This window comes from Lissotriton helveticus, chromosome 3_1 (genome assembly GCF_964261635.1).
Source record: "Lissotriton helveticus chromosome 3_1, aLisHel1.1, whole genome shotgun sequence".
NCBI lineage: Eukaryota > Metazoa > Chordata > Amphibia > Caudata > Salamandridae > Lissotriton > Lissotriton helveticus.
Window position 1 is genome coordinate 572,926,487 of NC_136061.1, and position 21,220 is coordinate 572,947,706.

The window sequence follows — 21,220 nt, forward strand, 5'->3', positions numbered from 1 at the left end:
CCATGCAAGGAGGATGAGTTTGAGGGCGGTGACAGAAAAAAAGCGTGAGATTTGGCGTATGATCCTGAGAGATAGAAAACAGGATGAGACCACAGTGCTGATCTGGGGGCGCATGGTGAGGTCCTGACTAACTTTAATACCTAAAGTTTTTACGAAGGCAGAGGGTTGGGGAGAGGGGCCAAGGGAAGGAGGCCAGAAAGCAGAAGTCCAGGGGCTAAAGGGGCCACCGGTGAGTACCAGCTCCGTCTTATCGGGATTTAGTTTTAAGTGATTGAAGTTCATCCAATCATAGATGAACGTCAGGGTGGATTGAAACTTGAGGGTAGAGTCAGGGGAGGATGAAAGATTAAAGATAAGCTGAAGGTCATCGGCATAATTAAATACCGTGACCTCCATTTTTTTGCAGAGCGGCTATGAGAGGAAAAATATAGAGATTGAAAAGAAGAGGAGAAAGAGAGGAACCCTGGGGGACCCCGCAAGAGACAGGGCAGGTGGGGGCAGAAAAGCCCTCCAGCCGCACGGCTTGGGTGCGGTTTCCTAGAAAAGAGGTTAGCCAGGCCAGAGCCGATCCCCGAATACCAGCGCCTCTGACACGGTCGAGAAGGATGGAATGATCGACCGTGTCGAAGGCGGCGGACAAGTCAAGGAGGACCAAGGCCTGTGGAGAGTTGATATCCGAACTCCTCCTAAGCTCATCTAAGACGGACAGAACAACAGAATCCGTAGAGTGGGCTGGGCGAAATCCAGCCTGATGGGGGGCTAGGAGGTGGTTCTCCTCGATGAAGGCAGTGAGGCAGGTGGTAACATGGCTCTCCAAGATCTTTCCCAAGAACGGGAGTAAAGAAATAGGTCGGAAATTGGAAAGGCTGATTTAAACGAGTCAGGGACAATTCCCTGAGTAATGGAAGTATTGAGGAGGGCAAGGGGGGTTCAGAACAACTAGAGAAGACGTCCCTCAGAATGTGTATGGGGCAGCAGTCGGAGGGAGACCCTGATTTAACCTTCTTAAGCAGGGTAAAGAAAGCTTCCTTGGAGATCAGGGGAAGTAGGTCAATAAAAGGAGGGGTGGGAAGCCACTGGGGACAAGAAAAGGAGAGAGGAGGCGGGGGAATATTGCGTTTGATGGTTGCAATTTTCTCAATGAAGTAATCATTGAAAGAATTGCAAAGAAGTTGAAAAGGGGGTGGCTTGGGGGTGGCTCTATCAGAAGCTGCCTGAACAATGGTAAAGATTTCCTTGGGTGTATTTGCTGCAAGAAGAATCTTGGAGGAAAAGTATTCTGATTTTGCTAAGAGAATGGCTTTTTTATAATTCCGGAGGAGGATCATATATTGTGTTTTTAATGTGGGGCAGTATCAGCGCCTCCAGTGGCGTTCAGCCTGCCTGAGCCTTAAGTTCGATGGTAAACCCTCTGTTAGCCTCGTGAGAACGACACGTTCTAACCAATTTAAGGGGAGCAACTGAGTCACAGGTGGCAGAAAGCCAGCTGTTAATGGCAGCCATCTGAGCGTTAGGGGAGACATCGGCCAGACTGGGGCACGAGGCCGCTAGGGAAGAGCAGAGTGTGGCAAGATCCACACGATTCCAGTTCCGAGCCCAAACATTTTTGGGAGGGGAGGGCTTGTTGTCAGTCCCAAGTTCAAGGGAGAAGGAAATCAAAGAGTGGTCAGACCACGAGCAAGGGGAGACTGTGGGGGAGAAATTGGACAAATTGGCTGACCAAATCTGATCAAGGATGTGGCCATGTATATGGGTAGGGAGGTGGATCTGTGAGGTGAAGTTCAAGCTATGAAGTGATTCTGTAAAGTCTTTAGACGTGTGATCCTCACGAGGGTCACTAGGCCAGAAATTAAAATCACCCAGTACCAGGACAGAGGAATTGTTGACCACCAGAGTGGCCAGCAATTCCTGCATAGGCGGAATAAAGTAGGGCATGGGTTTAGGAGGATAATAAAAAAGCGCGCAAGTGAGTGGAACCAACAGAGAGACAGAGCGGACAACTAAGAAGTCAACTGCAGTAATAGAGGGATAGGAAAGAAGTTGGAACTGGAGATTAGAGCGGGCTATCAGATCCACGCCACCTCCAGCCTTCCCCTCCGGACGATCAGCTCGAAGACCGTAATAGGGGTCAGGAAGGGCCGCTAAGACATCGGGAAGGGAGTCAGATGAAAACCACGTTTCGGTAAGAAACAAGATATCAGGCTTGACTGTGTCCAGAAAGTGAAATAGCTCCAGTTGGTGTTTAACCGCTGAGCGGGTATTGAGGAGATAGGCTGAAGCAACAGAGGGGGGACTAGGGAGGGACTAAGGGGGAACCTCCGGCTTGGCGGTCGGCAGCGAGGGTCTCTGTGGTCCAGGCGTAGGAAAGGGTGATGTGATGAAATTTGGCTGCGATATGCCAAGATTTTCAATGTGGGCCAAGGGTGGGGGCACTAAGAGACCAATAGCCTTTAAATACCAGGAGTTGTGTGGAGGAGTAGTATAGACGCTGGGCATAGTGATGGGCCCCGGGCCCCGGCCTGGCGCAGACGGGCTTGCCTTCGGCGCGCCCGCTACGCTCGTCTGCTGCCCGGCCGGGTGACGAGCATTATTTAGGCAAGATGATGGCGGGAGTTTCCAAACAACTTGTCTGCCCCCAAAAGTACCAGTAAGATGGCGTCTTCCCCCCAGTGCATCCCGCGGCAGCGCCTAATCGGCTGCAGGGGACCCAGGGTTCTAACGCGGTAAGTAGGCGGAGGGAAGTCAGAGTACAAGTAACAATATTAAAAACAGTTTTAAAAATGAGGATATATCATTTGCATACACTGGGTGTTAGCATTATGTAGGTCACACAGCTCTATAAGTGGAAGTAACAGGACATGATTTGTGATTTTGAGTCATGCATGGACATTGATTGTATTTATTATATGTTTTGTTTACAGACTAGCCCCTGAAGAAGGAACTGTTAATGGTTCCGAAATGCATTGGACGCCAACAACAAACAGATTATGATTTTGTGAAAGAAATGTTTACGTTGTAGGACATGTATATGGAAAAGAATAATGATATTTTGATTTAATCACTGATACAATGGCAATGTCATGTACATTGATAGAAGGGGTTGTTTGTGTTTAAAATTGTCAAAAAAACAAGAATAAAATTGTAATATAGTGAAAAAATTGAATGTTTATATTGTGGTGTAAATACACCAAGTGAAGTGTGTGCAACAAATTCAAGCCACAGTGCTTGCCATAACCAGACTTGTGTATATGCCATATTATGTCGGAGATGATCAGTTATGTAATGCATTCTTTTGAAATCTGATAAATTAACCAAATGAGTGTTATACTGGAAACCATGGGGCCATGGAGTAAGCTTCCTGTGCCATCTATTTCTGAAAAGTAACTTTTTATGTATTTGTTTTACTGTTACTGTGAGTATGGATTAGGCTGGTTCAGGAATTCGAACCATGATGTTCAGGGACTTTAGGGTTGGTGCAGAAAGAGGGGTTTGCACAGTTTTTCTCAAAGTGCCTTGAAATGAAGGATTATGCATTAAGAAATCACATCTAACTATCCAGATTCCTCTATATTTCTGAATCTACAAGGCGAGAAATGACTGAAAATGGAAAGGGATTCAAATTATTAGTTAAATGGGTCTCATTCTCTCATTTCTAGTTGATAAATGCATCCTGACACTATGTCTGATCTCCTGCCTTTTCTTTCTCTCTCATAGCGGCATTCCTCGCCCAGTCGGTGTGCTTGGATGACACAACAGTAAAGTTTGAAATTTGGGACACTGCGGGTCAAGAACGGTACCACAGTCTAGCACCAATGTACTACCGGGGTGCCCAGGCTGCAATAGTCGTGTTTGACATCACAAAACCGGTAATTATATACCAGCGACTGTGATAAATTCCAGTGACCATGGTGCTGATTACCATCGCATTCAGCCTTTCATGTGTGTGCTCAAATGAATTCTCTTTCTGGATATTTCAGATTAGTTTCAGGGGGTAGTAATGTATCGGTAATAATTCATTGTTATACAACTCTTCATATCTGAAATATGACCTTGTTCCAGTGTTTTTCACTCTTTTCACCTGAGGTATGCCCAGGTACTTGTGAAAGTTGATATATATAAATTGAAAGCTCAACATGACTGCTCAAGTGAACGCAGTGTACACCTCATGCTTTCCCGTCCTATCCATGCCACAAAAGATCTTCAAATGGTTGCCTTAGAACACCAGATAAACTGTCACACAAGCACTCATCACCAGCAGGCTGGACTATGGCAACACTCTCTATGCCCGAATCTCCAAACAACACCTACACAAACTCCAGACCAACCAGAAGGAAGCTGCAAGACTCATACTCGACCTCTCACGCTGCACTGCTCCTCAGGAAGCTTCGCTGGCTCCTTATTCACATGCACAGCCAACTCAAACTTCTCACACACACATACAAAAAGTGCTACACAGCACAGGACCAGAATACCTGAACAGCTGCTACACTCCCTACCTATGTTCTGCCTCACTCTTACTTGCACACCCACCCCTCATCTGCAAAAGCAAAACTGAAGGTCGCTCAGTCTCCTATATCACACCCAAGACATGTAACAACCTACCTCAATGCATCAGAGCCTCCTCCTCACTTATTGAGTTCCGCAAGAAGCTGAAGTACTGGCTCTTCATGTAAGGACCTTGAGGCCTCACACATACACACCTTGGATACCCTCTTGAGTGATTAGCATGCTATACAAATCAACATAACATAAAATGTATTTGTATAACAGAAATTTATATGCTAAGCTACTTGTGTTTGTGTAAGTAAGCTTGCATGACCTCGATTCGGTCAGAAATAAGAGATTATTTTTCAATTTTGAAGAAAGTTGCACAGTATTCTATGAAGAAGGTTGCATATTATTTTATATTTCACACACAGACTGCATGCACCTGGAAAGACATCCACTTAAATATGATCCGGAGTCTCTAAGGTTGGAGCAATACCAAAAATGCATTTTTTTCTTACCTTGCAAATGAAATGTGTTTAAATATCGGAAATTTCTGATGTAGTAACCTCTTATGAATCACCTCTCCTATTTTTATTTGAACAACCCATGAACTGTAAGAGATCATTATTCAGCGATATATATTTAGGTTGTGTGCCTTCTGTTGACTCTCTAGTTGTGTAGACAATATCATCCTTCCTAATTAATTGGTCAGAAGTTATAACTAAATATACAGTCTTATTTTGCTTTCCACAGAGCGTACTAAACTGAACATTTCTGTTCACAGCTTCTCCAGTATTGTATCTTTCATAGATTCACATGCTTGAATCTTCCCCGCCGTCATAGTGGGAGTCCCAAGGTAACAATATCAATGTTTAAAACTTAATTGCCCTTGAAATTCAAAAGCATTTAGTAACCAATTAACCTAATGAAGAACATCCAAACTCCAGTCAATCACATGACAGACCCAGAGTATCCATCCCCTGCAGGGCAACCATACCTCCGATTTCCTACAGCACTGTGTATTAGGAAGTCTCCCTGAGCTCTGCTCAGTCAGTGTTTCTACTTTGACCTTTTCAACTTTCAGCTAGCAGTTCCTTTTTCTTCAACCATCTCTTCAGCAGAGGTACTGTTGGAAAGTGAGTGTAATTTTTTCTGTCTTTGCTGCAGGACGTGTGAGTCTAAAAAAGGGCTCTGTCGGCCCTGCAAGACTTGTGGAAAGTCCAGGCTTTTCTCTGAAGATCCACATAAGTAGTGCTTATACTGCTTATATCCGGATCATAAGCTCAGAGCCTATAAGCACCCCCGGACTTTCTCTTAAAAAACCCTCGAGGATCGTGAGGGAAGACTGCTCCTCTGGCTTCAAAGGAGAAAATCTGTTAAAGATTCTAACTCCGAGAGTGAGGAGAGGCCTCCTACCTCCACTAAGAAAAGGAAGGAAGAAGACTCTCCTTCTTTCCAGAGAGATCAAAAGAAATCAAAGTCTCTGAGTAAGGAGTCATATGTGAAAAAATGGATAAAAAAGAGCAGTCTGGCTCATCTCATGCCAAGGAAAGATCTGGCTCTGCACCTCCATCTGCACCTCATGCCTCGTTGACAAAGCATTCTCTGTCTACGATTGCTAGATCTGGTACGCCGTCGACTGTTTCTTCGGCAACTCTACGACGACAACTGTAGCTTCAACGAAGATTAAGGTGGTGATGTCGGCGACAACTGTGAGGAGTTCTACGTCGACGAGAGCTTGGCCGTCGACGGTTCAGCAGGGCGCTGCGTCGCCGAGGAGCGCCTCCGCCCCGTCGACTACCATCTCTACACCGTCGACACAGTCACTCGTACCGTCGACGTTACTGCCTACGGTGCCGTCGACGAAGAAGATTGACATGCCCGTTCCAAAGACCATTCTATCCTTAATGCAGGATTTCTCCAAAATCTCTCCACTGCCTCCTGGGCTTCCAGGAATTAGAGGATTAGGGTCCTTATAGTCCCGCGTATAGCCCTTTGCAGATTAGGGTCAAATGCTAGGTATCTGAGGATGAAGAGCCACTGGATTACCCTTCTGCATACTTGGAAGGGGATTATTCCTTCTCGGACAGAGGACGCCCGCATGCAGTGCTTGGACACTTTTCAGGAGCATTATCCTTATGAGCAGGAAGAGGAGGATCGTCATCAGGAATCCTCCAGTAATGTCCCGATGTCTCTAGTCATGGACTTGCGTCTGATGCTCAGTGATTACCACAAGCGTTTCCCTGAGGCTAATGTTGCTCAAAAGCCAGCTCCTGTACAGGATGATTCTGCTCTCTTCTCTGGCAGCCTGCACCACTGAAGCAGAAATCCTTACTGCCCTTTCAGATTTCTGTTCAAACGGTGGACAGTGGTGACCAGCAGCTGGGAGAGGGGGAGCTGCAATTGGATCTGGATGTCCACGACAAATGGATTGATTATGTGGCGCACACACACCGCCTTCCCCCACCCTGCCAGTGGCTGATTCACCTCTGGTGAATATCGGTGGCTTTCATGACCTTTTAAACCGGGCGTCAAAACGTTTGACCTCCACATGCCTGTCAAGCAAACGGAATGCTTCTTATACGATTTCATGGCCACCATGCACGCTCCATTAGAGCAATTCCTATTGTTGACATCCTGTGGCAGGACGGCCTTCAGCTGATGAAGACTCCAGCTTCTGTGCCTGCAGTTATCCTGAAATTGGACAAAAAATACAGGGCGCCTGAGGACTCTCCTGCATGCCTCATTGGCCATCTTGAGCCTGATTCTGTGATAAAGCAAGCCGCCCAAGGAAGATCTAAGAATCCGGCATCGCCATGTAGTGCCCCGCCGGACAAGGAAGGGCGATGGTTAGATAATAAAGGAAAGAGATTTTCCGTGCTGGCAGCAACGGCCAACAGGCTAACCTCGGGAGGCATGACAGGCAGATGTGGTCAAACATTTATTTATTTATTTATTTAATGCGATTTTCTATAGCGCGAACATTACCCAAAGGTGTCAGAGCGCTTTACAAAAGAACCAGTTGCAATACATAAGAAATTAGGATTACATGAGTTACATAAAAGATACAAACAGGATTTTTTTTTGCAAATGTACAAGTTGTAAAGTCACTCAAGGAAGAGATACAAATAGAAACAATTGCAAATGTACACGTTGTAAAGTCACTCAAGGAAGAGATACAAATGGATAAACTCTAAGAATCACATAGGAATGGTAGTGAGTACAAATGTCTACTACATATACTAGTGGTTAGAATGATCTCTATATACATATATATACAAATAGTAGATTTTCTCAGGATTCCATTTTACCAGTGATTCGTCTTGGACAAGTATATATCACATATTTACACAGTGAAAAGAGAAATAAAAAATAAAAACAATTAAAAATTAAATTAAAAGGGGTAGAGAGCGGTATGTGGGGGAGAAGAGTTGGAGGCTGAGATTGGTGAGAGGAGAGAGGGGGACCTGAGGGGGAGAAAGAGATAAGGCAGTCCAGCGAAGAGAAATGTCTGAAGGTCAGCAGGATGGAATCCAAGGGACCAAACAAAAGGACAAGAATCAACAAAATGGCGGACCCGGGTCGTAGGCTTCGATGGAAACCATCTCAACATGGCAAGATGCACCCAGGGCAAGAGCGACGATAGGAGGGGGTCCCAAAATGGCGGTGCGCACTCGAGTTCCAGTCCAAAAGTTACGAGGGCCAAGTCCAAAGAAAACCAGGGAGCCGACCCAACGGAGGAAGAACAAGAGGGGGAAAAGGAGCCAAACAGTCAAAAGGAGGAGCATCTTCAGTATTTGCACCTCATTTCACCACTGCTGCACACACATGATCCCTGGTCTAATGCTCCCACGCTCCTGTACTGGGCACCACAGTCCACATGTGTCATTAGCTGGAGGGTTGTTAAAACAAATCCCCAGGTCTCCACCCAGCTTTCATGCTCGACAAAAAGCTGATGCCTATCTTGGCTCTCCCAGGAGGGCGTTAGCGGCTTCGTCATATGTAGGGGGTGAGCGCTGTAATTAAAATCCTCTCCTGGTCGTGTAACCTGTCCCGCCCATCCGCTGTGGCCACTGGCCCCCATCCACACACTGCGGTCGGGCCACACAGGCGGATGGAGCTCCCATCCTGGAATATCTACCCGAAGATAAGAAGAAAGAGACAAGGTATATACTCTGAGGGACAGACAGCCTCATAAGAAATCATCGATATGGCGCTGGACATGTCTTCTACCGCCTTTAGGCAAATGGTGGGTGCTGCTGTGTTCCAAAGACAGGGCGACTGAAGGCAACGACATTCTGCCCAGAAGTCCAGGCTAAGGTGCTAGACATGCCGTTCGACGGTTAATACCTTATCGGTAAGCAAGTGGATGAGGCACTCCGGTCTAATAAATCAGACACTAACACAGCTAAATCCATCCTTGGCCAATCTACAACACAAGAAGTTTTCTTCTTTTCGAGGAAAAGGAAGAGGCCAATTTCTGTCTCAGCCGCAACTCCAGCAGCGCTTTCAACCCTACTATAAGCAGGGCTTCCAGCTACAGTGTTAGCGCAGTCCTTTCGCTAGACTTCCACACCAGCTTTTTACGAGAGCACCATCTCACAGACGACCCGCATCTAGAGAAAGTCTCACGATGCAGGCAGAAGATAATGAATATTTTCAGGCTCCTGTCACCCCAGTCCCACTCTAATTGGCTCAAACTTGCTCCAAATTCTCTGCTCAATGGAATGCCATTTCTTCCGACAAATGGGTGTTAGACATCTTCAACCATGGTCACACCCTGGAATTTCTTCAACGAACCCCAAATTTCCCTCCCCGGAAGACTGCTCACCATCATTTGGCACTTCTCAAAAGAGAAATGCATCCTTCGCGACAAGCAAGCAATCTGAGAGGTCCCTTGCAGTCAGCACAACCTAGACTTCTACTCTCACTTCTTTCTGATACAGAAAAAAAACAGGAAAATGGAGGCCAATTATGGACCTCCTGTTGAAAAAGTTCATCAAAAGTTAGCCTTTCAGGATGCTGTCGCTTCAAGAGATTCTTCTTCTCTTGGACACAGGGAATTACATGACCTCCCTGGATCTTCTGGATGCGTACTTTCATATTCCCATACATCTAAAGCATCATCGTTTTCTCAGGTTTGAGATGGCTGGGTGCCATTACCATTTCAGGGTGCTGCCTTTTTGGGCTAAAATCCGCGTCCAGGGTTTTCACCAAGTGTCTGGCACCAGTGGCAGCCTCTCTCCGGCGTTCCGGACACCAGGTTTTTCCCTACCTGGACGACTGGTTGGTCAAAGCCCCATCCTTTTTAGGCGCCAAAGATTCTATGAGAGCTTGTCTTCGACTTTTTCACTCTCTGGGTCTCAATCTCAACAGAGAAAAGTCCTGGGTCTATCATGTGATTGGCTGGAGTCTTTCCCTCCCGGTCCTGGTGTTTCTGGGAGCGATATTGGATAAAAACCGCTCAATAGCCTTTCCCACAGAGGAAAGAATCTCACGTCTTCAAGGGATGGCTCAGTTCTTCTCCTCAAGAAGGTCGGTTTCTGTAAGGTCTTACAAGTCTATGTTGGGGAAGATATCATCCTGCATCCCGTTAATACCACACTGCCGATTGACCTCTCCAGGAGCAGCTCAATTCTCAATGGATTCAAACTCGAGGCTCCTTCGACGACATCGTCTCAATCACGCCGGGGATCACCAAAGCGATGTCCTGGTGGGCAATCGGAAGCAACGTCTCTCAAGGCCTGTCCTTCCTCCCAGCAAAACCGGTGATGGTAATGACAACAGACGATTCCATGGAAGGATGGAAATGGCTGATAAACCACAACATATCTATGCAAGTCCAGCATGTTCCAGGAGTGCAGAACGAATAGGCTGATTCTCTCAGCCGGAACACCAAACATTGTCACGAATGGGAGATGGATGCCGATCAGCTAAGAAGGGTGTTTCAGTGCTGGGGAATGCCAACCCTAGATCTATTCACTACGTCATGCAACGAAAAATGTGAATTTTACGCCAGCAGATTTCCTTAGCCATGCTCTCTGGGAAACTATTTAAATTGTTCCTTACGCGTTTCCTCCATTCCCGCTCATTCTGAAAGTTCTACAGAAAATCAAACTGGAACCCTGACTCATTATTCTTATTGCCCCGGTGTGGGCAAAGCAGTTCTGGTACACAGAGATGTTTCACCTATCAGAGTCTTCGCCAATCTGTCTTCAACCAACGGAACGTCTGCTGTCCATGGACCAAGGCCAAGTGGTTCATCCGCAGATTCACACGCTTCATTTCTCGGCTTGGCTCCTCACCACACGGAGTTTGGGGACTTAATTCTCTCCGAGGAGTGCCGATCAATACTTAGCAAAGCCCAAGCTCCTTCCAGTCAAGTGCCACTCGGCTACATGTAAGAGATACTGTTCCTGGTGTGCCAAGCACTTTTGTCATCTTCTCTCGTCCTCTCCAGAAGACGTTTTACTGTATCTCTTGTCTCTGGCCAAGGCTGGTCTTTCCAACTCATCAATTAAAGTACACTTAGCGGCGATTTCTAGATATAGTAGGCATTTGAACCAGTTGTCTCTGTGAAGTAGTTAATGAAGGGCCTTTTTTAGAGCTTACCCACCAGTTCGACCTCCTACGATTCTCTGGCAACTGAACTGTCTTGTCGCATCTCATGCAGTTACCGTTCAAGCCAATTCACAAGTGTGATTTGAAATATCTCTCATGGAAGGTGGCTTTTCTCTTAGCCATCAAGTCTGCTAGATGCATTAGCGAAAATCAGGCCTTTGCTGCAACAGGGCCTTACCTGCAGTTTCAACACGACAGGATGGTACTCTGCACTAATCCTTCCTTCGTCCCCAAAGTGCCTACCACGTTCCATCTAAATGAACCATCAGTGAACATGGGGACATCAGTGAAAAACATAAAAAAGCTACAGGTTTTACAAAACTCGGCAGCTCGCCTGGTGCTAAGGCTTCCCCGCCGAGCTCCTTCACGCCCCTCTCTAGCAGCCCTCCACTGGCTACCGATCAGTAAGAGGATTGTTTTTAAAGCTATGCTTTGGTGCCATAAAATAATTCATCACAGAGCACCGGCATATATGTCTGATTTGGCGTCTGTATATGAACCTAACAGATCTCTTAGATCCAAAGGAATGGGTCTGCTTAAAACTACATGCCCCAAAAAAGCCAAAATGGGAGGCAGATCTTTCCGCACCTTAGCTGCCAAGCAATGGAACCTCCTGCCTCTAGATACCAGGTTGGAGAGTAATGAAATGATGTTTAGGAAGAAGTTGAAAACCTGCCTCTTTGCTGTGTGATTGGTTTCTGTTCTTTGTTGTTGCACTCTCGCTCCATAGCGCGGGGACACACCGGGAGGTGTTACCAAGCGCTCTACAAACTCCTTTAAACTAAACTAAACTAAACCAGTGGTCCTACCTTCTTTTTTTCATATCCGTCTACATTGGCAGAGAGAGCTCTTCATTCTTTGGACTTAAAGCATTGCTTGAAATTTTATGTACAAAAGACAAGACCCTTCCATAAATCTACCCAGCTGCTCATCGCCTTCTCTGGCCCTAGGAAGGGTCATGCCTTGACTATAGTATCTATTGCATGCTAGGTTTCCTCTACTATAATTTCCTGTCATGAGAGAGGGGGACGCCCGCTAACGTCTAAAGTTACCGCCCACTTCACCAGGAAGAAGGCGGCATCCTCGGCCCTGTTTGCCAGAGTGTTTTTACCTGACATCTGCAGGGCAGGGACATGGACAAACGTTCATACCTTCACAAGGCACTACTGCCTGGATGCTTGGCGGAAGACGGATATTGCTGTTGGCCAAGTGGCCTTTCGACGTCTGTTCGCATATGGTAGGCCTTGTCTCATTGAGGTTTATAATGTTTTCCTTTGGTGCAGTTTTTAGTTTTTTCTCTTTGAATTTAGATATATATTTATATGTTTATGTATGTAGGCACTGCATTATCTGCTTGCGATTCCTGTTATGGTTTTAGGGTCGCATGGTGAGATGGTTCACCTGTTCTTCCCACCTCCTTTAGCTCCTATAAACTGCTTGTAATTCTGATTCAAGCATGTGAATCTATAAAAGATACAATACTGGAGAAAACACAAGTTACTTACTTGTACACTGTGGTTCTCCAGTATTGATATCTTTTATAGATTCACATGTGGCCCTCCGTCCTCCCCTACCAGGTTCAACTTCCATACCTATATCATTTTACTAACTGCCCTTGTGCTCGAAATCTGAGGTATGGTGGTCCTCCAGGGGATGGATACTCTGGGTCTGTCATGTGATTGCCTGGAGTTTGGATGTTCTTCAATGAGGTTAACTGGTTACTAAATGTTATTAAACTTCAAGGGGAATTACGTTTTAAACCTTGATACTTCTATTTTACTGTTACCGTGGGACACCCACCATGACGACGGGGAAGATTCAAGCATGTGGATCTATAAAAGATATCAATACTGGAGAACCACAGTGTACAGGTAAGTAACTTGTTTTTTTCATTGAGACATGAACAGATCTTCTGACCTTGGAGATGTTTTCTATGTAGAGGTTTGCCCAGAGGCTAGACTTTCACCAAAGCAAAAGCGTCCCATGTTTCAAAGAACAAGTAATAAGTTCTCCAAATGATATGCTCTTTAACTTTATGCTTGATCGGCTGGCCTAGATGCACCACACTGAATAAGGTGGTGACCTTGTTTGGTCCAGAAGCTTTGGAAACTTTGCACGTTGTTTGGTGGACAGGTTAGTGTGCCACACTACTTACAGTTATCCTGTTTATTATAAATGCTTTATATTCCATGGCACTTCTAATAATGCAGACATAACCTGCCTTGTCTAGAGTCATGATTGCAAGTCAGGAATGCAAAGATAATTATCGTCCAGCTAAATGTGAGGAAATAAGACTTTGTGGTCCAATTAGTATTGAGGGGACCTGGGTCTCCACAAATGCTTGTTCAGGAGGAATATATGTGAGTGCATCTGCAAGAAATATATTTGACTTAACAACTTACGTGGTGCTCCAGCTTTCAATGCTAATGAATGCCTGCCTCAGGACTCTTATCTTGTGGTTTCAGAATCTGTAGGTGAATGGAATATAAAGCTTCAGGAGTAATTCCTGAAAGTTCCCTCACCCATATGTTTATTGCACTGGTTGGCAGACATGTATTGATGTTCTAAGGTGTGGGTCTACCTCTCTCCGCAACTGCTGCAATGTTATCATTGACCACAGGTCCGGCTTGTCTTTTTTTTCTCAAGCAATCCCAGTACTCTTTATGACCTCCATCTGTTTTGTTAAATGGATCGCAATTAGATTTTTTTGTCTTGCCTATCTTGTTAGCTCTTGCCTTGGCAGCGCTTGCGCTGTCTCTTCGAGACTTGCTGTATTCAGGATATGTGCATAAGGCTCCGCCTACTTTCTGCCCATCTTTTTAATGGGCCCTTGTCCTTTGTAAATGGTGGCTTTTCATTGGTCAATAGGATTAGTAGTCCCTCCTTAGTATTGCCTTGTCTCTTCTTGTAACCTCCCATGAGGACCCCTCCTGTTAAATGTGTTGTTACTCCCTAGGTTTAAATTACAGCCTCAAGGCACTATTTTCTTAAAAGGCTTCAGGCAGGACAGACACTTGGTCCTAAGCTAGGCTGGCAGTGGTTACTTTGCTTACTAGAACATCTCACATTTATATGAGACAGTCTATAAATTTCTCACGAGGGACCTCTAGGAACAGTTTGCTGTACTTTACCGAGACGTGCAGTGCTGGTGCCTTGCTCACTAGGGACCTCTAGGAACAGCTTGTGGTACTGCACCCAGACATGCAATGCTGGTGCCTTGCTCACTAGGGACCTCTAGGAGCAGCTTGTGGTACTGCACCCAGACATGCAATGCTGGTGCCTTGCTCACTAGGGACCTCTAGGAACAGCTTGTGGTACTGCACCCAGACATGCAATGCTGGTGCCTTGCTCACTAGGGACCTCTAGGAACAGCTTGTGGTACTGCACCGAGAATTGCAGTGCTGGTGCCTTTCTCATTAGGGACCTCTAGGAGCAGCTTGCTGCACTGCATCAAGCCATGCAGGGCTGGTGCCATGCTCACTAGGAACCTCCTAGGAGCAGTTTGTGGTCCTTTCTTGGCACCAAGAAACCGTCTGGTGAATGTGCGCTCTATAAATCACCTTTAACATAACACCAAGACATACAATGCTTGTGCCTTGCTCACTAGGGACCGCTAGGAGCAACTTGCAATACTGCACTGAGACATACAATGCTGGTTCCTGGCTCACTAACCAAGCATTTGCAATGCACTAGGTCTTGCATTACTGAAAGTATGAGCTGTTGGCGTTGCATGATTATTTACAACGGCAATACCTCAAACTATCATTAATGCGAGACCTATTGCATTGCAAATGCTTGTTTATTGCACTCATCTGTTTGGTTTTCCTTCAAATGAGTCAAAAACATTACAGAAACAGTAATAGGATTACATTTGATCAGATAAATCTGACATTTTCTCACGCTCCCCCCTTTTACAGTAGTCATTTACCATATTTTTACAGATTCTCAATCATTCTGAAAGACGCTGTGTCACTAGCTGACTTGTTGAGACATAAATCAGCCTCAGTTGCTGCTACGCTGGGCTTCTCACTGGTTGGCTTATGTGGGCCGATGTAATGGAAGCAAATTGCACAGATAGAGACAGTTTCCAGGGTTGCCTTGTGGGCCCACTCTAAAATCTGTTAGCTAAGTTTCTGGATTTGCTTCCAACGGGCCTGAATGTGAAAGTGGATTTATTTTAGCACTTTAACAAGCTTGTACCTAGAATTCATATTCAGGATTAATATTTCAGGCAGACATGGAGGAATAACTCTGGAACGATGTGCTTTACAACAGCGTTTTCAGAACAGCTTAGATTCTGGGCGAGGCCGAGTGCTAGAATAGCGCGCGCCGCCATTATGGCGGATGCACCGGTCCCCGGGGACAAGGTGGTGGTGGTGGGCGCATTCCCACCTCCCGGTCCCATAGGGGGCGGACGGGGGGGGCGAGGGCGCCCAATTTTGAGGCAGGACCAGTTTAGACCTGCCTGGCCTGTGCCACCCTTTTAAAAGGGGGTGCGGGGAGCAGAACTGTCTCTTGTTCTTTTGCTCCCCGCAGGCACAGCACCCGGGCCACCAGCGGCCCGTAATTTAATTTTTCCCACCCACCAGCCCCTAAGGCAGGCGTTTGAAATATGTTCTCAATAATGTATTTGGGTTGTTTTCTTAAACATTCATTGCAGGTATCTCGGGAGAGAAGATTGAATGGAAATATGATGATTTGGTGAATTTGTTATGAAAGTGTCACTATTTCTATTTGCGTCAGTACAGGAAGTTTAATCCAGAATTAGGTAATTGAAATGTGTAACATTTATTAAAATCTCAGTACATGAAATTTGTTTTCAGGCAATAATGTCGTATTCATTTGTGTGTCTCTGGTCAGACGGTAAAGTCATGATTGGTAAGCATAGTCTTCGGTCCTCAGCAGTCAGAACCATGTAACTTCAGGGGCAGTGACAGCGGTAGGTAAGCTGTCAGGGTGCGGGGGCCGAGAGAGAGACACTCTTCCCATTAGGCCTGTGGCCACCCTCGCACACGCATGCGCATCAAGGCGCAAGTATGCAGATTTTTGCAGCCCCCGTTTATGGAGTGTAAGGCACAGGGCGTAGGGGGGGCCGGGGGAGAATATCCGACCGATAAGCTGTACCCCCTGCGCAAGCCTACTCCGGCGGAGTAATTTGTAGTTTGCTGGGGTCTAGAGGCTGCCAGTCATTGACCTTGCAGTAGGCTCTAGAGGGGACACGCAGAAAGTGAATATATGCATTGTTAGATTAACGGTAGGAGTGTCGTGTGTATTAGAGTTTAAGGTTAGCCATGTTACATCATCTGTCTAACAATGTGTCCGGACTTTCTGCATAATTGAACATAATATGAATAAATAATGTTTGTTAATTTTGTAATAAAATACGGCCGGGGCGGTTACACCCCCTAATCCAAAAAGTAAAGTTGGTGTGGTCTCATTGATTGCCTTGAAGAAGGGAGGGTGACCCTATCCGTACAAGGGCTGCAGGTACAAGAGGCATATAGGGGTCTCTGGGAGTACCAGACCATATGGTTGTTGTGTCATATTTAGGGCTCCCGGTTTTATGGTATTTATTTTTTTGACATTTCCGTCTGTATTTATCCATATTTATTTTTTGCTAATTTTTTCTGTATTTATCCATTTTTATTTAGTTTTTTCTGTATAAATGAAGCGGCAATGTGTATTTTTCCACATATATTTGATTGATAAGTGTATACTCACATTTGAATGTCCAAAAGGTTTCAGCAGTATACAGTGCAAAAGCATTATCTGACAACACTTGCATTGCAGAACAGCATAAATAACTGTAGATCTGCACTTAATTAAGCATAATCAGGAAATCTATTGTCATTTTTCATCTCCACTACCTCTCAATCTGTACACCTACTGACCTGGCACACCTGATTGACAGTAGGAAAAATCATCCAAAGAAGCCCTCGTTTTCCATATTTTTCTGTATTTAAAAATAAATACAGAGAAGAAAATAAATAGTTTTCTGTCTGTATGTTATGTAAAAATCAGTAAAAACGGAAAATCGGGAGTGGGCCTTCGGGGCTGTGAGGACTTGGGTTGAGCAGGGACAGCTCTTCAAACTGTCACAAACACATGAGGTGGGTAAAGGGGAAATATGTGCAGTTCATGGACAGTCTGTCATGGTGTCCCTTTCTTGAGCACCATGTAACTTTTGTGCACCTTATTCCTCCTGTGTTACTGCTGCTTGTTTTTCTCCTGTGAACCAAGTGGAATCCTGTCTCTTCCCTGCATGGACTGGTAAAAACTTCTGCTGTCTGTCTCTCTGTTGTGTTTGGAAGTTACACGTTTGTAGATTTGGTTAGGAATATGGACCTAGGGATGATACATGGGTGATATGGGAGGCATGGACTAGAAAGAATGATGTGGAGTACGGCCATGAGTGGTGCTAGCTTGGGAAACCCCAGGTTAGAGTGCCTCTGCACCTGATAAATGTAATCTCTAAACTTGAACTATCCACAACTCCAGCCTCTAGCCTTGCTGTACTCAAACTCTTTTATCCCCCATTACCTTTGTGATATGTATTAGTCACATATCCCGTGTGTTGTAGTCTTGTGGGTTTGTGGAATTCTCATATGGCATTAGATTGTGCGGATGCCTACATTGAGAGGGTTTGTGTCAAAGTGCGAATTTGATCCATTTGCCGAACCCCTAACTTTGGACCAACTTGTGAGGTATTAAGATTATAAAAATCACAAGAGATTGCTCTGCTCGCTAGCAAGGAATCCTTGTTAGATTATGCTTTGAACATAGCTTTGTTCGCCATAAGTTGGCAGGGTATGCTCAGACGTGAGTCCCTTGCTCACTTTGCCACTGGATTCAAGCAAGCCTGGCTGAAGACGGCTGAAATGCCAGAACCCGGTCCTAGGAAGCTTGTTTCCGGTCCAGGGAAGGCATGGCTTGGCAGTTCGGGCTGGACTGTTCCCATGAGGCACAGGGTCAGACTGATTTGCATATGGCCATGTCTGAACTGGGGTGGCAGAGTGGGCTAAAGAACGGTGATGGATTAAACCCAGATCTGTTGACTGGGTGTGAGTGTTTGATTGGTTTAGATACTCCGTCCATCACCAGTCCCTTTTGTACCGCTTTGTTCGCCATAAGTGGCATGGTATGCTCAGACGTGAGCCCCTTGCTCACTTTGCCACTGGATTCAAGCAAGCCTGGCTGAAGACGGCTGAAATGCCAGAACCCGGTCCTAGGAAGCTTGTTTCCAGTCCGCGGAAGGCATGGCTTTTGCAGTTCGGGCTGGACTGTTCCCATGAGGCACAGGTTCAGACTGATTTGCATATGGCCATGTCTGAACTGGGGTGGCAGAGTGGGCTAAAGAACGGTGATGGATTAAACTGCTTTGAACATAGCTAACAGCATTCATTAATCACAGTGTGAGTTCAAATAAATAAATCGCAATGATGTGGATAGTGTGGCGGCTGCAAAAACAATCCAAACAGAAAGGAGAAAAATAGTCAGACTACCTAACTGGTTTTAGGAAGAATATTTGCTGGTTTACCTTCCTTTCTTTAACATTCGCACCCTATTATAGAACTGGCTCATTCTGGCTGTAGACAGATGCACAGCACTGAATAAGCTCAAGTGAGGCTGGCAGGTGAGTTTCGCTTGGTCTTGGATTAAGTTGGCTTGTAGCGGCTTATTTTTAGGTCTCGGCTAAAGACGCGCGGAAGCGCGTCTCCGCCGAGATCTTATGTCACCGAGCGTGCTTCCCAGGAGACAGTCCCGGCCGCGCGCATCCTTCGAGGCGATTTGTAACTGGAACGCGCGCTGTGGCCAGGCGCTGTCTCCTGGGAAGCGCAAGCACCACACACGCATGCGCATACACACACACACAAGCGCCCATGCACGCACGCACATACATACATACAGACACCACCCCTGACACATACACACACGCGCGCACATACACAAGTGCACCCAGGCCCCCCCCCGCCCCCCGCCGTCACCGTCGCACACATACATACACACACACACACGAGCATACACACACACACACAAGTGCACCAATCCCGCTCCAGCCTTTTGGAACTTACCTTACCTCAGCACGCGGCGCCCAAACTCCTGCTGGCGCGGCCCAGGGGCTCTACACCGCTCACAGGAGCCCCGGGCCGCGAGACGCAACGACTCCGCCTGCCTCCTCTTCCGGTCTGAACGTGGCCTCGCCCCCGTCACAGGCGACCGTGCCTGACTTCCGGGGCGGCCGCGATACTAAGAGACTGCTGGGGACAAAGTGTGGTCTGTGGAGTTACAATGGTTGCATGCAAGGGGTGAGTGTGAAAGTGCCGACCTTATTTACCTTCTGACCCAGCAGGAGGAGGTGTCAACAATGAGGCCGGTGTTTACACTGAAGTGTTTGTGTGTTCACGGCCTAGGATGAGCAGAGCAGAAAGGAACAGTCAAAATCCGCTTGGAACGCAAACGTGCTTTCTTTGCGTAGACAGTATAAACGCATTTAACTATACATTTAATAAAGGGATGCATTACAACGGAGGTGGGGTACGGGGATGAGGGGGGGGAGGGTGGCAGGCTCGAGCTCGCTTTGAACCCTTCACTGCTGTTCCTGGGCACAGCACACGCCGTGTTTGGCATCGGAGGAGACGTGCCAGACTCTCTCAAAGGTCAATCTCACGCTCGCCTGCGGAACGGCGCCGCTTCCGGTTTAAACAAGAAAGAAAATCCATATTCCGCCTCATGCTGAGCGCAGGACACGGGGCGAGGCCCGGCTGTGTCCGCTGTTGGCCTACTTTAAGGGGAAGACAGAGCTGGGCTGTAAATCCGGCCGGGCTGTGACAACGCGCATCGAGCAGCGGAAGCTCATTCAGCAGATCAGTGCTGACAACACCTGCCCAAGATCACACACAGCGACTAAAGAAAAAGGCCAGTCGAAGCGGGTGTGCTCGGGACGCAGGGTTGACTTGGCTGCAGTGAATGGTTTACCAGTTCGGGGATGGGTGGTCGATATTATACGGATTAGTTCCAGAATTCATCTTTAATAACACCCTCCCCCCGCCCCCCAGCCCCTCCCCCAATCATACCACCGCCAGTCTGATAAAGGGCAACATTCAGAATACAAGGCAGTAGCGTTGACAATGTGGCATAAGCCTTAGTGCAAGGAACGACGTGCCACCCACTCCCATAGGCTTCTGGGTCCCGGTGCCACTACACCTGCTGCACCAAGGGAAGCCCCGCCCCCGATATATGTATACACCTTTTTGGGTTCTACTGCACCCAGCACGGGTCACGCGCACTTCAAGGTCATGGGTGCCCGGGTCTGTCTGCTGATCAGCACAGATGTATCGATCGCATCCACAGCTAATTTCAGCTTATTGGTATTTCGAGCTACAAGAATGGTGTCGCAGTGAATGCCACGTGTCATCTGCGACTGTTCTCACAACTGCGGGCCCCGTCTGCCCCAAAATTAGAAAGATAAAGACATTTCAGCCGCACAAAACACACGCCAATAACCGCTGATTTGCGTGGACAATTATATTGATCTGTCACATGACAGCAAATTATCTTTCATTCCGACAATAAATGTTACAATTACGTAATAATTAAAAGGAATGTGTAATTCACAACACGGACTATCCTGGCTAAAGGCTGAGAGTGACGTGGGTGTGAGGTCGTGAACGTGCACAACTACTTACTAGTCACACTTCTATTCACCACCAGGGAAAACCACAGCTTAATCCTTCTGAGAGAGAGAACATGAAACACTACTGTCAGGTTGCCAACCTTCCAGAGACATCAAATTACGAATACACGCCCGTCTTCCCCGGAGAGTGGTGAGTGCAGAGTGGTGAGTGCAGAGTGGTGAGTGCAGAGTGGTGAGTGCAGAGTGGTGAGTGCAGAGTGGTGAGTGCAGAGTGGTGAGTGCAGAGTGGTGAGTGCAGAGTGGTGAGTGCAGAGTGGTGAGTGCAGAGTGGTGAGTGCAGAGTGGTGAGGGCAGAGTGGTGAGTGCAGAGTGGTGAGTGTGCAGAGTGGTGAGTGTGCAGAGTGGTGAGTGTGCAGAGTGGTGAGTGTGCAGAGTGGTGAGTGTGCAGAGTGGTGAGTGTGCAGAGTGGTGAGTGTG

At 46.7% G+C, this 21,220-nt stretch overlaps 1 protein-coding gene across 3 annotated transcripts in view; it reads left to right on the forward strand.

The window, feature by feature from the left end:
* The window catches only part of LOC144822711 (ras-related protein Rab-5B-like), a 306,529-nt gene that overhangs the window by 183,048 nt on the left and 102,261 nt on the right, over positions 1 to 21,220 (forward strand). For all 3 annotated transcript variants that reach the window (XM_078680519.1, XM_078680518.1, XM_078680520.1), the window contains one exon: positions 3,715 to 3,866. In XM_078680519.1, the coding sequence (XP_078536645.1) occupies positions 3,715 to 3,866 (152 nt within the window). The remainder of the gene's footprint in view (positions 1 to 3,714; positions 3,867 to 21,220) is intronic.